The 15,398-nt window shown below is 50.8% G+C and overlaps 1 protein-coding gene across 1 annotated transcript; it reads left to right on the forward strand.

Moving 5' to 3' along the window:
- Positions 1-229: 229 nt before the first annotated feature.
- Positions 230-4,812, forward strand: GSR (glutathione-disulfide reductase). The gene is made up of 13 exons (XM_027669986.1): positions 230-358; positions 1,108-1,134; positions 1,388-1,476; positions 1,877-1,946; positions 2,144-2,291; positions 2,397-2,451; positions 2,535-2,634; positions 3,084-3,170; positions 3,363-3,524; positions 3,711-3,822; positions 3,903-4,034; positions 4,192-4,325; positions 4,503-4,812. Exons 1-13 carry the CDS (start codon positions 230-232, stop codon positions 4,650-4,652), a joined length of 1,395 nt encoding a protein of 464 aa, XP_027525787.1. The 3' UTR covers positions 4,653-4,812.
- Positions 4,813-15,398: the final 10,586 nt, after the last annotated feature.

Consider the following 15,398-nt stretch of genomic DNA (forward strand, 5'->3'; position numbering starts at 1 on the left):
TTTTTTGGTTTATTTTGTCTCCCTTTTTTTGTCGTTTCCCCCCCCCCTTCCCTTTATCCCCTCTGTATATTTGTCCTGGAAGTGCTTGCAAATCCTCCTCGCTGTACCCGAACCAATAAACGCCCTTGTCAACCCCAGTCCGTGGTGTCGTGCGGGGCCGGGGCGGGGACCGGGGCGGGATGGGGCGGCCCCGGGGGCGGAGCGGCGGGGTCAGACCGAGTTCGGAGCGATGGCGGCGGCCGCCTACGAGCTGCTGGTGCTGGGCGGGGGCTCCGGGGGGCTGGCAGGGGCCCGGCGGGCGGCCGAGCTGGGAGCCCGCGTCGCGCTGGTGGAGCCGCGGCGCCTCGGCGGCACCTGCGTGAGTCACTTGCGGGGGGACCCGCGGCGTGGGGCGGGTGTCTCGGGGCGGGGTCCCCCGGGCTGGTCCCGGTGCCCCTGGGGATGGTCGCGGTGCCCCCGGGGGTGGTGGCGGTGCGGGGAGCCGGAGGGAAGGAATCACCCTCCTGGACCGGGAGCGTTGCGCAAGGACCCGCCTTGTCACGCCGAAGCAGGACAGATCCCAATCCCCCCTCTCCTCCTGCTTCTTCCCGGCCGTTTTCAAGGCGGTGACGGGGTGCTGATGGATCCTGCGTCTGTGCAGCAGAACTGCGAGGCGGCTAAGCGGAGCCCACGGGCGCGGCGAGCTGGTATCAAGCCAAAAAACAAGCTTGTTCCTCAAACAAGCCAGGGGCAGGCTCTAGTTTTATTCCTTAAGTGCGTTCTGTTGGAGAAATTGTCGTACCGGGATCAGAAGTGCAGGAAGGGGATGGCAGACACCTTTCTCTCAGCAAATCTCTTTTAAATGATCAATGGAAAAAAACCCCTGTGTTTGAAGGCTCTGCCTTCCATATTCTCTTTCAAGGAAGTGAAGAAAAACAGTCAAACCGCAAGACCTTGAGGCGCCCGAGGGAGTTACACCCCTCTTTTGTCAGGAACGTGTAATCCCGCCTTTGTTTTCCTGGGCAGAGAGCTGAGATGCAGCACCAGCCTGCTGCGGGATGTTCTCCTGAGCGTTGCCTTTGGAAAACTGAGCCCTAAAACTGAGCTTTGTTCTTATTCCACCCCCAGGTCAATGTTGGGTGCGTGCCAAAGAAGGTAAGGGTGTTTGGCCACTGGGTCTGGTGGCACCTCTGGTGGCTTGGGTTGGGTCTGGTGTGGGTGCCTGCCAAATTGCAGGGAGGTGCTGGCACAGGGTGTGGGGAGGAAGGAACAGGGAGGAAGCAGGGCCTCAGAGTATATTGTGTCCCGTGGGCTGCTCTGGGCAGGTGTGAGGTATGGGGAAGTTTGTGGGGGGGTTTCCCCAAATCAAACCAGTCTTCCCGAGCCAACATGCGGTTTGTGCGGGCAGGTGATGTGGAACGCGGCTGTTCATGCGGAGTTTATCCACGATCACGCTGACTATGGCTTCGAAACACCCAGTGTCAAGTTCAACTGGAGGTAAGAATGGAAAGAGCCAGTTGGAAGTGAGCATCTCCCAGTGAGTATCCCATGGGGACCAGCCACAGGTCAGCACCGTGGCCCTTTGGCTCATTGCCCACCTCAAAGGGGTCCCCGCCTGCTTTGAGGTTTCCCGTGGGTGGGTGCAGAGCTGTTTCCATGGCTGTATTTTGGAAAAGAGGGGTGGCACACTGGCTGTGGGAAGAGGAGGCAGGCATAAAAACCGCGGGTTGGTGGGGAAGTGATCGCAGGGGGCTGTTTTATTTTGTGGCATGGATATATAATGTACCAACCTTTGACCGGTCACCACTTTGTGAACTAGTCCATGGCACTAATTGCCACATTGTTCTCCCTGAGCTCTTATCTGCTGATGGTGACAGTACTCCCTGCCCTGTTCCAGAACCATCAAGGAGAAGCGTGACGCGTATGTGCGGCGCCTCAATGACATCTACGAGAGCAACGTAAAGAAGGTGAGCGTGGGATGTGTTCATGCTGTGGGCCGAGTTCATGCTGTGGGCCGAGTGGGACAGTGGGCTCTGATGGTTTTGTGGCCACTTTTCCAGCCTTAATGGGTGTCCTCTTTTCCAAATGTGGGAGCCCTGGCTCCATTAGCCGTCTCCTGCAGCCCGTCCTTCTGTTAATCCCGTGAATGTTACCCCCCTCAAAGGCTCACATCGACATCATTCGGGGCTATGGGAAGTTCACCGCTGATCCTGAGCCTACCATTGAAGTGGATGGGAAAAAGTACACGGCCCCTCACATCCTTATAGCCACGGGGGGGCGCCCGGCTGTCCCTTCCGACAGCGAAATTCCCGGTGAGCCTGCTGAAATTCCCCAGGAGAGAGGTCTGCCAGAGCAAAGCCGGTCTGGGGAGGGGAAGCGGGGCAGGTAAGGGGTGTGAAAGGAGCTCTGCTTTGCAGGTGCCAGCCTGGGGATGACCAGTGACGGCTTCTTCAACCTGGAGGAGCTGCCCAGGTAAAGTGGGGCTCACCCCCCCCCCCCGTATCCACCAGCTCCGGCTCCATGTGCCTGGACACGGCATAGTTGCTTCTCCGCAGGCGCAGCGTTATCGTGGGGGCCGGATACATCGCGGTGGAGATCGCGGGGATCCTCTCCACGCTGGGCTCCAAGTCATCCCTGCTGATCCGCAAGGACAAGGTAATGCCACCCACCATCTGTCCCCAGCCGCGCTTCCCGCCTGGAAGTCACATCCCAGCCCACTGGGGTTTCCTGCTTGTCAGCTCCTTGTAAGGAAGGGTCTGAGTTGGCATGGGAATGATGATGGAGAGGATGGTGGCATTGGGCTGGTGGGTGTAAGGGGGATGTGGGGGGACATGTTTTGGCAGCCTGGACCAAATTCCTGTGTACCTGGAATTTCTGCAGCCCTGTGTGCCACCGCACCCGTTCTCTTGAGCTTTATTTCAAGTCACAACTTGAAAAGAGGATTAAAGGGAAAGAAAATAATGGAAAAACAAACAGAGAAGTTTAACCCGAAGCACCCCAAACCTTTCGGATCCCAGGAGCAGGGAAATGCTGGCAGAGGGGCTACCAGGCAGTGCCTTTGCCTGCAGACCCTCATCTGACAGGGCTGTGGGGTCCCTGCCCAGGTCCTGCGAACCTTCGACTCCATGATCAGCTCAAACTGCACCCAGGAGCTGGAGAACACGGGGGTGGAGGTCTGGAAGCACACGCAGGTATGAACGTGCAGAGCAGCCCTGTGGTTTACCCCGTTCCTCCTGGGGAGGCAGGGCTGGGGGAAAGCTGCCATTTTGGGTACTGCTTGATGGGCCGCAGTTTTGGTGACATTCCTGGTTTTGCAGCACAGCTGCAGAGCAAAAGCCATCGGCACCTTCTTCTCCTGAAGCAGCTCCTGTTATTCCCCACAGGTCAAGACTGTCACTAAGTCCTCTTCTGGGCTGCTGGATGTGACAGTGACCTGCTCGGTGCCCGGCCGCAAGCCGACGGAGGGAGTGATCCGGGATGTGGACTGCCTGCTGTGGGCCGTGGGGCGGGAGCCCAACAGCGAGGGGCTGTGCCTGGACCAAGTGGTGAGGTGGCAGCACGTCCCTTCTGTGCTGGTGTGAGAGTGCCCACAGGTCTCCGGGTGTTCGGGGTTCCCAGAGCCTGTCACAGGATGGTGCTCCCACCGCTTGCCCCCTCGCCACCAGCACGGTTCCCCCCACGGGCACGGCTTGTCCCTTCCCTCCTGGAGTATGTGCTGTTTCCCACGGCAGGGCGTGCAGGTGGACGCCCAGGGCCACGTGGTGGTGGACGAGTACCAGAACACCACCAGGAGAGGGGTCTACGCCATCGGGGACGTCTGTGGGAGAGCCCTCCTCACCCCGGGTACTGCGGCCGTGCCCCCCTCCCCTCCACAGCCCCTCAGTGCCACGCCGTGGCTCAGGCTCCCTTGTCCCTCCCTGCAGTGGCCATCGCGGCTGGCAGGAAGCTGGCCCACAGGCTCTTCGAGGGCAAGCAGGATTCCCGGCTGGACTACAGTAACATCCCCACCGTTGTCTTCAGCCACCCGCCCATCGGCACCGTGGGACTCACCGAAGGTGGGGACAGACAGGGCACGGGGCTGGGGATGCCGTGGCTCAGAGCTGCTGCTCTGCTGCTCGAGGAGGGGGTTTGATCCCCAGCAAGTGTGTCTGAGCCTTGGAAAAACGGGCTTGAGTCCCTCTCTGAATGCACACGCTCTGTCTTCTGCTGCAGAGGAAGCCGTGGCTGCGCACGGGAAGGAGAACGTGAAGATCTACAGCACGTCCTTCACCCCCTTGTACTACGCTGTCACCCAGAGGAAGGTGAAGTGCCTCATGAAGCTGGTGTGTGTTGGCAAGGAGGAGAAGGTGAGTGGAGGGGACCAGGGAGGGACAGCTGGGGGGGGGTGGGCACTGCAGCTGGCTGTCCTCTTGTCCCCGTGCGGTCGGCTCTGACCTGCTCGCCCCAGGGCCTGGGGTCAGAGTTCAAGCCTTCATTTTGGCGGTGCTGGGTCCCAACCGGCCTCTCTCCCTTCTTCCCCGAAGGTGGTGGGACTGCACATGCAAGGGACGGGGTGCGACGAGATCCTGCAGGGCTTTGCCGTGGCCATCAAAATGGGGGCCACCAAGGCCGACCTGGACAACACCGTCGCCATCCACCCCACTTCTGCCGAAGAGCTGGTGACCCTGCGCTGAGCTGGCGGGCACAGGCACCCTCAGGGGTGGCAGCTGCAGCTGGGGAAAAATGTTTACTATGTTTTTAAAAGTGCCTTAGTGCCAGATGGGTGCCCGGAGAGCGTGCCTGCAAAGTCAGTGTGATGTGCTCTGGGGTCAGAAATAAATAAGGTGATGCTGGTGAGTCTCTGCCTTTTGCTCTGCTGGTGCCTTGTCCCCAGGGGTGGCATGTGGGCCAAAATCTCCCTGAAAGCTGGGGGTAAACAGCCAACAGAAGGGAATGCTGGTGCTCAGCCCAAGTGTGAAGCTCCAGGCTTTGCTGAGGCGTCTCCATCCTGGCCAGCAAAACTGTAGCAGGCAGGAAAATCCTGCCCAGCCCTCCTAACCCCCTCAGCATGCCTTTAAAGAGCATATTGGACTGAGAGGGGCTCAAGTACAGGCACAGGCCCAAATGTAACTGGCATCCTCAGTTATCCATGTCAGTCTTTGGAATAATAACCATTTGCAAAGCTTATTGCTGGCTGAAGCACAGGAAATGCCCTCTGGGCTTGCTACAGCCCATCCTCAGGCACGTGAGGGGAGTCACCTGGAGTTAATTACTGATTAAATTACACCCTTTGAACGATGGGGACTTTACCCTCTCAGTCAAAAGGCTGTAAGTATTTTTTTTCCCCTTTTAACTGACAAGTTTGGTCGCTTGATTTTAAGGCTCGATTTTGGAGTATTTGAGAGGTCTGTCCCTTGCCTCACAGCCAGAGTGATCAAAGTGCCTAAAAAAACAAAAGGCAGGGGCACACAGGCACAGGCAGGGGCTGAGTGTCCGCAGAAGCCACTTTTTCGGAGGAAATTGGGCAAAAAAAGCTGAGGGGAAGCGGGGCCACAGATGTCACTGTAAGACCACATCCCCTTGGATCCGAGGAGGGGAAAACTGAAGGGAACCGGGGTGGGACTGTGGCGGGACAGGGGAAAGGAGGAGCCCAAATCCTGCAGTTTTGTGCCTCAGGACAGAGCCTCAGACAGGTGAGAGGCTGCAGACTCCAAAAATGAAGGATTTAGTCTTTGAGTTCTGAGCCTGATTTTGAGCCCCCAAAACACAGCACTGGGTCTCTGCTTGTGAGCCCAAACCCGCAGGAGTCAGTCCCTGTTCCGAGCCCTTAAACACAGCTCTGGGTCTTTCTGGGAGCCCCAAAACTGCCCGGGGGGCCATGGCTGAGCCCAATCTGGCAGCTATACACCATCAGTCACTCACTCACTGCCCACCCCCAGGGGTTGGGGAGGGGAATCAGAGATAAAACACCACCCATCGGGTAAGTTTAATAATGAAACAGAACAGTTTAACAATAGAAACAAGAATGATATAATGCTGTAATATCAGTGATAACCAGCACCACTCCCCACGGCACTCGCTACTCCCACACCTGCCACTGCCATGACCCAATGCCTAAAACAGAAGGAAAGAACTTTCTAGACAATATTAGTATAGATAAAATAGGGAGCAGGTCTTTAATTGAAGCACTTTAGGTACACTAAATACATAAGTGCATACATACATCTAGCATAGGGCTCCTACAATTTTATAACACTAATTATCATATCTAATGGATACATCCAACTTGAAATTTGTCCACCCCTTGGCCCGCCTCCCTGGAATTGAGTCTCGGGTCTCAAGACCCCTTCCTTTTTAACCATCATCATCTTCAGTATCACATGCCTCTTTAGAGCTTCTCCAGGATTCCTGGGCCTTCTGGATTGCTTGACTACAACAACATCTTATTATGTCCTTCTAAGTACATGTCCCAGACAAGATGTACTTGCTAAAATCTTTTTTCCTTGAAAAGAAAATTAAACCAAACTCGAAGAATTTCGAGAACTTGACACAAAGCGTGAGAAAGGGAGTTTGGTAACTGCTAACCACTATTTTAAAGTGTTGGAAACTATACAGCTATATTAAAACCATATCTATATAATATATACATAAAAAGTCTATATATAGTCTATAAATCCCTTTACAGCCGTGGCCCCTCCCAACCCCACCCCTCACTGCTGTCACTCATCAGTCCCCACCCCTCATCCCTTTTGTAGCCATGGCCACACCCAGACCCCACCCCTCACCTCTTTTATAGCCGTGACCACACACAGACCCCACTCCTCTGCTGTCACTCATCAGTCCCCACCCCTCACCCCTTTTATAGCCACAGCCTCGCCCAGACCCCACCCCACCCTTTCCTTTTACAGCCACAGCCCTGCCCAGATCCCACCTCTCACCCCACCCACTCCTTTTATATTATAAACCCAAGGCTTAAATAAAAGCATCACAAAAATCCTCCTCTGAGTGTGGAGGATTTCCATATTCTTGTTATTTTCTCTGCTTTTCATCCCAGATATTCTGTGACTAAGGAGGGCACTTGGCTGTCTCTGTTGCCCCTGTCACAGCATAGCTCCTGGGAAAAACCTAAGTGAAGGAGGGACAGAAGAGCAGGGAAGAGGGTAAATCATGGTCCTGGCTGAGCAGTGCCTGCACCAGCAGCATTTCCTCTCTTTCCATTGATCACCTTTGGAGCACAGGGAACACCAAGCTTTGGCCTGGTTTGGTGTTACCTGTCCGTGTGTGCAGGGAGATGGGAACTGCAGAACGCCTGGAGTTAGCGTCCTGGGAGGCCTGGTGTCACCCAGATGGTCTTTACAAGCATAAAACATAAATTACATCAGGCACAAATGCATTTACAGCACAACTGGACACATCCCGCCAAGGTGACCAGTCCATGGAAGCCAAACTGTTGACAATCCGACTTAAAATCAGATACTTGCAGATTTTGTTTTCCAGAAACTCCATCTCTTTTGGGCACTTCTTGCTTAAATGCTTACCTGTTGGAAGAAGTCAACTAGCCTTTTTTAAGACCAGATTGCCTTCTCTCTGCTCCCAGCAGATGGAGCCGCTGGCCTGTAAAAGAGATGGAAGTGTTCTGGGAGAGGGATCAGCGCTACTGCTCACTGTGTGTGTGCAGGGAGAGCTGGGGTGAGATTCTTAGACAGATTCCCCTCGTCTGGATGCAGGGCCCTCAGGATCCTCTCCTGGTCAGAGGTTTCTCTGACTGTGGTTCTTTCCTGCATCCAGCTCTGGGCCCCCAGCATTCTGGGATTCTGGAATTCCATCTGCAATTACATGTGTCAAAACTGCACTTAATACAATGTCTGTGCATGGCTGGACTTTTTTATCCTACATTTATTCCACAGGATAATTCCACACAGAGTTGTTATAATTCCACACAGAGCTATGCTGAAAAAGATACCCACTGGTTTAAATTCATACTGGGATAATTTTTTCCTCTCAAATTTAAATGACTTGTTAAAGGAATAACTTTTAAACTATTCCTGGAATAAAAAGGGGAGTATAAAAAAAACCCAAACGAACAAAGAATCATTCCTACATCCGTCAAATCATTGACTGGAAGCCTATTCTCTCACAATCTGTCCTTAGGATACTGGTGTTTTTCCTGGAAAACCTTCTGCAGAAGCAGGTAAGGCAAAACCTGTCATTTCAGCTGCAAGAGCCACCTGCTTTCTTCTGGGCCACACAGACTGTTCTTTTCCCGGGTTCCCGATTTCCAAGCTGTGCTTGCCTGCTCTCCAGGGAAGCTGGATCTAAACGCTGGAGCTCAGCAGGCAGGAGCAGAGCCTGAGAGGTGCTGCTGTGCTGGGAGCGCTCAGAGCACCGGGAGGGCTCTGGGTTGTAATGGATAGGGGGGGGTGGCAGGGGTGGCACCTGTGGAGGTAAGTGTGAATACTTGACCCTGGGAACGAGCTTCCCGAGGCGAAGGGATGCCTCACACAGAGCAGAGGGGGAGGCTCTGCAATGGAACATATCCAAGACACCCTGTTCCAACCAGGCTCCCCCAGGCCAGCGGTGACAGCCTCCAGCCCCGGGGCTTGGCAGCCTGGCTTTGGGCTGGGCTCTGCGCTCCCTCCTTCCTCCTCTCCTTCCTCCTTGCCTCAGGCAGGAGCTGCAGGAGCTCTGGGATCCCTCTCCTGCCTGCGCAGAACCAGTAGCTGCTGCTGAGCTTCGGAACCTGTAAGTGGGGTACCCTGGGGGAGTGGGATGGGGGCTGCTTTGGGCTGGGCTTGGGCTGTTCCTGCCTCTCTGCTGGAGCTGGGAGCTGAGGGAAAACTGCAGGTGCTTTCTTAGCAACAGGTCTGTGTGTGTATGTGGGAGGAGGGCTGCTGATTCTGCTGCTTGGGGGTGCCCTGATTTCCTGGGGGGCACAACACTGACTGTGTGGGAATCCTGGTGATGCCAGGGATCTGCCTCCCGGCAACAACCCACCCTGGGCTGCTGAAGGTGGTCCCAGGGAGATCAAGGTTGGAATATGGAGCAGTTCCTGCTCTGGAAGGGGATGGGCGTGGCAGCAGATGCCTCTGACCCCAGTGGCTTTGGGGTGCCAGGGCTGGGGGACACACACAGCCCCCACCAGCAGGGACAGGGCAGTCGTATGGCCAGGCAGGACCACGGAGGGCGTGTGGTGGGGGAAGCACCTGGAAGCACCATTCTGCTGCTGGCAGGGTTAATCCACCTGGGATTGGGAGCTGGACCCCTGCGCAGAGCTCCAGGATTTGGGAAAGGAGCTTGTGGCCACTCAGTGTTTTCTCAGTGACAAAGAAAAATTTACATAATCTTATTTTGCTTTTCTATTGCTAGCAGACACCTCCAGTAGGAGAAAAATATCTGGAGCTTTTGAAGTACCTCAGGTTATCCCTTAAACCTGAACCTCCCCGGGGGCTGCAGAGTATAAAGTGCAGTGGGATCAGTTTGGGGTGTTTTGCTGGAGATAGGGGGATGGAATGTAGCTCTGAGCAAAGGAGAAGCATTTCCCGAGGCTGGCAGATGTGCCAGCTCAGCCCAAAGGAATGAACCTGTGCTGCTGCTTTTCTCCAAAGGAAAGTCCTAGGAAAAATCCAAGGAAAACTTACTTCCATAGTCCTTCCTGCTTGGACAACTGTGGCACATTTGAGTTGCAGCTGTCCCTTACTGAACAGAATTGGCTTCAATTGGAGTCAAACCAAGAGGTTTCCGAGGTAACCTTTCTGCATGTCAAATTCCTGACATCAATTAGATGTCCCCATTAGTGTTATCGGGATGACACTTAAAATTCGGTGTTAATTACCCAGTGTAATGATAAGTGACTGAGGCAGCAGTAAATGTGAATTCAAGAGGACTGAAAGGATTCAAATCCTTAGTGCAGCTCACAGAATCAGGGGTTAATCTCTAAGTGAGCACTTAAAGTCCCTGTGTGGAACAGTCAGCAGGCAGGAAGGTACAGGGAGAGATTGCTGCACATCCCTGCTCTACAGCCCTTCCACAACCCATTATCCCTTTCTAGAGGTGATACGGTGCAGTTAAACCCCTGCTAGAACCTCCACAGACAGTTCTTTCTCCTGCGTAGCCTGGAGAAACACTTTATTTAACATTAAAGGACAAATCTGGGTTGTGGCCAAGTGTTAAGGATCCAACCCCGCCGTGCTGCACAGGGAGCTCACCTGTTCTGCCCTGGGCAAGGCAGGCTGCTCTGCCTAATTCCCAGCGAGGCATAATCCCGTATTCCACAGCCTGGGAACTTGGGCGAGGAGTCAAAATGCAGTTTAATTGTAACAAGGTCTAAGGAGCAATCCCTCACGTGCTCAGATCATGGGCTGTGTTTGCTCTCATGCCTGTCTCACAGTGGGCAATGACACTTCTGGGCTTAAAGAGGTTTAAATCAAGCAATTTTATGGCTCTTGCTTACTTTTCACACTAAGCACAGACATCACCTGGTGCAAAGAACCCTTGGGATATGCTGTGATGGGATTGGTTTGGGGTTTTTTTCTGGTCATTCTCTCTGCAGTGATTACAGGGTCCTCTGTGCCCCCTCATTTTGGGGGGGACATAAACTACGGGCTGACAGTGCTCTCTCCCTGTACCTGGTGAATTAGCTCACACTGCCTGACAGGCTCCTAAAGCATTTATTTTGTTTGCCAGTTTTATGCTCCACTGGGACTATCTCATGACTGCCCCACTTTTCAGTTTCTACCTAAGCCATAATTCCAGTCGCTTCCTCCTTCTACTTACTCCCCAATTACCTGTTCCCTATCAGTGCCCCAAATGACAGGGCTGTCACATCCCCCTGAGTGCTCTGACAGGGAGTGACTCAGGTGAGAGGGGCAATTTAGGAGGCTTTATCTCCCATTCAGTGTTGCAAAGAGCCTGGCAAGGATCATCGATTTCACTAATCCCCGACACTCACTGCTAAGTGCTGCTGGAGCATCTCTCCAGGGAAAAAGCTGTGACCAGTCCAGGGAATATTTAGTGGGGTCCCTGCTCAGTTTCCCGTGATGGATGGGAAGCTGCTGCTTACAGGCTGGATGTCAGGAGAACTTCAGTAATCCTCTACTGAAAGCTTCTAAAACAGGGACTTGTTTCCAAGTCGAGACAGATAAAATCCTATGGCTTGCCAGGCTTCTCAATAAAGAGGCTGCAGAAGTGTGCCTGGATGTGGAAATCGTACTTCAACCTGATTTCAGGGAACAGGTGACTGAGATTTTAGTTAAAATTTAAAATAGGCTATGACACATCAAATAGAAATAAATATATTCAGAAGCTTGAAGTTTGACTGAGCAGGAAGCAAGAAAAATAAGACCATAATGACAAGGAATAGGTAAGCAGCCTCAACTCTAATGAAACAGGGTGGAAATGATATATATATATATATATATATATAAATAAAGAGCTATAACAAACTTGCTGTGAATGCGTCACCTGTCACTTTCATCTCCTGATTTACATTTCAGTGTGGCTTTTCGGTGAAATGTTTTATATTCCCGGCTCAAGTGGATGAGCAATCTGCAACTCGGTCTTGTCTTGTTTATTACAGCCATCCTGCTGATAGCCTTCTTCTTTATAATTATACAGGAGAGGAAAAGTTTAAGATCTTTAAAAAAAAAAAATACCTTGACGAACTATTTTCTTTGGTTCCAGCTCAGACTAAGCAGATAAATGACTCTGAGGGGAGGATAAGCAGTTTAAGCCCATTGAGAAGAGCTCTGTGTACAACTTCAAAATTGGCACTTCTCCCCAGGATTGCCCATTTCAGGCTGAGAAATTGGCTTCTCAGAGTGCACTTGATTTTCTTCATGGAAGTAAATGCCAGCAAGAAAAAACTATTTCATTGCAATTGGTTATTTTTAGGATTGTTTTCCTCCACAGCTCACAGTAGCTGAAACCTACTGGGATATTCAGGCTTATTTGGAGATAAACCATTCTGAGGTATTTCATAGAAAATATCATGGAAATTCTGATGGATGAAAAGGTGAATAAAACACTTGAAGAGTAAGTTCTATTGCCTCAATTCATAAATACCCTCAGAGTTTGTACTTGGCAGCTCAAGTCCTGCATGACCCAGACCCAACACTTTACTCACGTGGGAAACAGACAGTAAGTGCATAATAAAGTTCAATCCTTCCTTAAAGCAATTCTCAAGCAGCTGATGACATTCCAATGAAATCCTGGCTTGGGGCAAGGCTGCCCTGCCTGTGGAATGATCTTGGTGAGTGCATGTGCTCCGGGCTGGGAGTGACAGTTCCTGCCCTGCTCCCTTGTCTCATTGCCAGAGCCCCAGGAACTGGGAATGGGAGGCTTGGGGTGACTGCAGTTGCTCTGAAAGAGGAGTAAAGATGATCCCAATTTCCATGGCCTGTGCAGGGCTCCTTGTGGAACAGCATTTTAGTTTTTTAGTCAATGGCTTTTCCTATTCCACTGAGGCACAGGATAATCCATGCACTTGCCTCTTCCTTATTTCTCAGGCGCTTAGGAACTCAGGTCCTGCTTTTTCTGTCATCCCTCAGGGGCTGAATTGTGCCAGCAGGACTTTCCCACTTCTCAGCAGGCTGGAGATCATTTTTCAAGGTACCCAGGAAATTTCTGGAGTTCACTCATGACGCAGAGCACAGAGCTCAGGAGAAGGGAAGAACAAATATTTTTGCACGTACCACATGAAATTTTGGTTTTTTTCCATGACAACACACTCCTACTGCCCCTGTCTCTGAAGGTTGCTTGTCTTTGTTCCAGCCTCAGAGGACTCTGTGAGGAGATTTCACACACGCAAATCCACATCACAAACCCAGAGGTTGTGCACAGAAGTGAAGTGAAACAGTGTTGGCAGCTCCAGGGGATTTCCTGCCCAACATAAAGATAATTATATCACTTCAGAATCACCTTGAACTGTTACTGTAACGTTAGAAAACTGACTTTCCATATCCAGAGGTATGAGATTGCCCTGGTCAGAACATGAGACCTTAAACTGCCTTTTTGTCCATGGGGGCTGTGACTGGGATTCCAGCAGGGAATGAGGCTTCTGTGCTTGGAAACCCAGCGTGGGACCAGGCAGATTTTCACCTGGGGAGACTCTCACCTGACTCCATTGCAGATTTTCTCTGGTATATTAAATGAGGAAGGGAGGCCTTGCCCTTATCAAATTACCCCGTGGAAGCAGATTACTGTTATTTATCATCATTTTATATTTAGGGATTGCATTATTTTTTCCCTTTTCTTAGATCATTTATGTTTCTGTCTTCTATGCCTCTCTCAGTTATTTGTCACTGCCTGTTTTAGCTGGCAAAGACCCTGTGAAAACACAAGGCACTGGCTTAATTTCTCCTTGCAGCTAATCCTCATCTCCCTCAGCTTCAGTATAATAAAAATCTGTGCAGCTTTTCCATTTCTTGACAGCTCCGGTGTTTGTACAGCAACTTTTCTGTGCCTGCTACAGCCAAAATTTCATTAGTACAACTGGGATCAAGCTACATAAGACATGCAGACACAGCTCCAGTTTTGCCTTGAGGCTGTTTACAACTTCTTGTTTATCAGTCATGAACAAAAGCCATTACAGAGATCATTACTGAAAAGATTGGAAGCTGCTGCTTCACAACACAAAGTCAAAAGAAAAAGAAAAAAGAGAAAACACAAAATTTGTATCAAAAAATAATGATTAGATCAATCCTCCTGCTTTTAGTGTGATAATGGATAATTCTGTTCTGGAATGAACAAGGAATTTCTCCCTCAGACAACCAGAGGCCCCTTGAAAATCCAGACTCCAGCAGGTAAGGATAGAAAGCCACATCTGTCTCACCTGTTGGGGACAGCACAGATCCTGCTGGGCATGAGGACTGGGAATGTGGCGGGATCCAAAAGCACCTTCCCCAGGCTGAAGCATCTTCCTAAAGCAGCACCTCTGAGAAGCAGAGGATTGCAGAAGAAAATGAGTGGTAATTTACAATAATAATAATAATAATAATAATAATAATAATAATATTGGTTAGGAGCAGCAAATTAAGTCTAGTTCTCTGGCACAAGGGATGCTGAGCTTTAAACAGGGTCTGAGGGAGGCAGCATCTCCTGGAATTTATAAATCACAGCTCCAGGTTTGGGATTACAGGAACAGTGCCAACTCCTTTTGTCAAATATCTGTATTTGCATTCTACCAGTGTTCCCCATCCTGAGCATGTTTGGGTGCAAGTGCACAAGCGCTGCTGCCTTGAGGGGGGTGAGGAAAGCTGGCATTAAAACCACTTCCCACAGCAGCCGACTCTGAGCTCTGGCTGGGGAAAGCGGGTGGCACATCACACGTTTCAATAAAAACGGTTTGGGTAATTTTGAAAACGTGTTGAATAAAAACAATCAAGATAAGCCTTTCTCCACAAGGACAGCCCAAGGGATTATACAATTATTGCTTGTTCAAACACACAAGCAGCCGGTTTTTGGTGAGAGATTCCAGATTCTTGTCTCCCTACTGGGTTGTGCAGGCATTTAATGAGTATGTAAAACAGACCCTTTAAAACCCTGCACTGCTACTGACTTCTAAACAGACACAAGAGACCAGAACATGGTGGTTTTTCACCGCTCTGCTTGTTCCAAACCTCAGGCACAGCAGAATAAATTAATTTTTGCTGTGCCTGCTACCTGAAAGTAAAACATTTGCAGAAACTTTGATGTTCATACAAGCCCATCAGGATTTGGACACTTGTGCCTTAATTCAATTTCCATTTAAAATAAGAAATTTGAAGTGTCCTAAAGGTGCCTACACTCATATTTTAATTTCATGCCTTCTGCCACCGATTAATTTTGCTGTTCTTTTGCTTCCAAGTCGAGTTACCTGCTAGGAAATGACTCCAGGTCTCTTGTACCTGAGCATGTTTCAAACACAGCATGGTCCTTCATGATTGCAGACTGTGAGCTACACAGTTTCTGAGCAATAATAGTCTAATAACAACTGTACATAGAAAACAACTCATGTTCCATGAAACAGGTTTGCGTTTGGATACATGCAGGCAGAACATTTCTGCCACTTCAGAAAGCTTTAATCCCTGGTTTTCAGTGATTAAATCAGTGATTATTTCAGTGATTGTTGCTCAGCAACCTCACCATTGCTAGATCACTCCAGCTGTTCAGTAAATGTATTTCTCAGGAATTCTGATTACTTTTTACCTCAAAATCAGCTGTGCAGGTTGTTGGTTTGTTCAGTTGACGCAGCACAAGAGGCCGGTTTACGTCCTGTCTGGCTTTCTCCTCCTTTGGGAAAGGAAGGACTTAATTTATAGAGCCTGCAGAAGGAGAAAGGAGCCTCACTGGTCACTTTTGTAGGCCTGTGTGGTCAAACTCTACAAGCAGTATTTGTTGTTTTTCCTATTTGGGGAGGCCCAGAACACGGACTGTTTAAATAAGCCACAGAGGGATGCGCACAC

This window comes from Corapipo altera, unplaced genomic scaffold (genome assembly GCF_003945725.1).
Source record: "Corapipo altera isolate COAL_440 unplaced genomic scaffold, ASM394572v1 135, whole genome shotgun sequence".
Classification (NCBI taxonomy): domain Eukaryota; kingdom Metazoa; phylum Chordata; class Aves; order Passeriformes; family Pipridae; genus Corapipo; species Corapipo altera.

Coding starts and splice junctions, on each gene's coding strand:
- GSR (XM_027669986.1), top strand. CDS start 230: ATGGCGGCGGCCGCCTACGAGCTGCTGGTGCTGGGCGGGGGCTCCGGG. Junction 1,947..2,143: donor ACGAGAGCAACGTAAAGAAG/GTGAGCGTGGGA, acceptor CCCCCCTCAAAG/GCTCACATCGACATCATTCG. Junction 3,823..3,902: donor GAGAGCCCTCCTCACCCCGG/GTACTGCGGCCG, acceptor CCCTCCCTGCAG/TGGCCATCGCGGCTGGCAGG.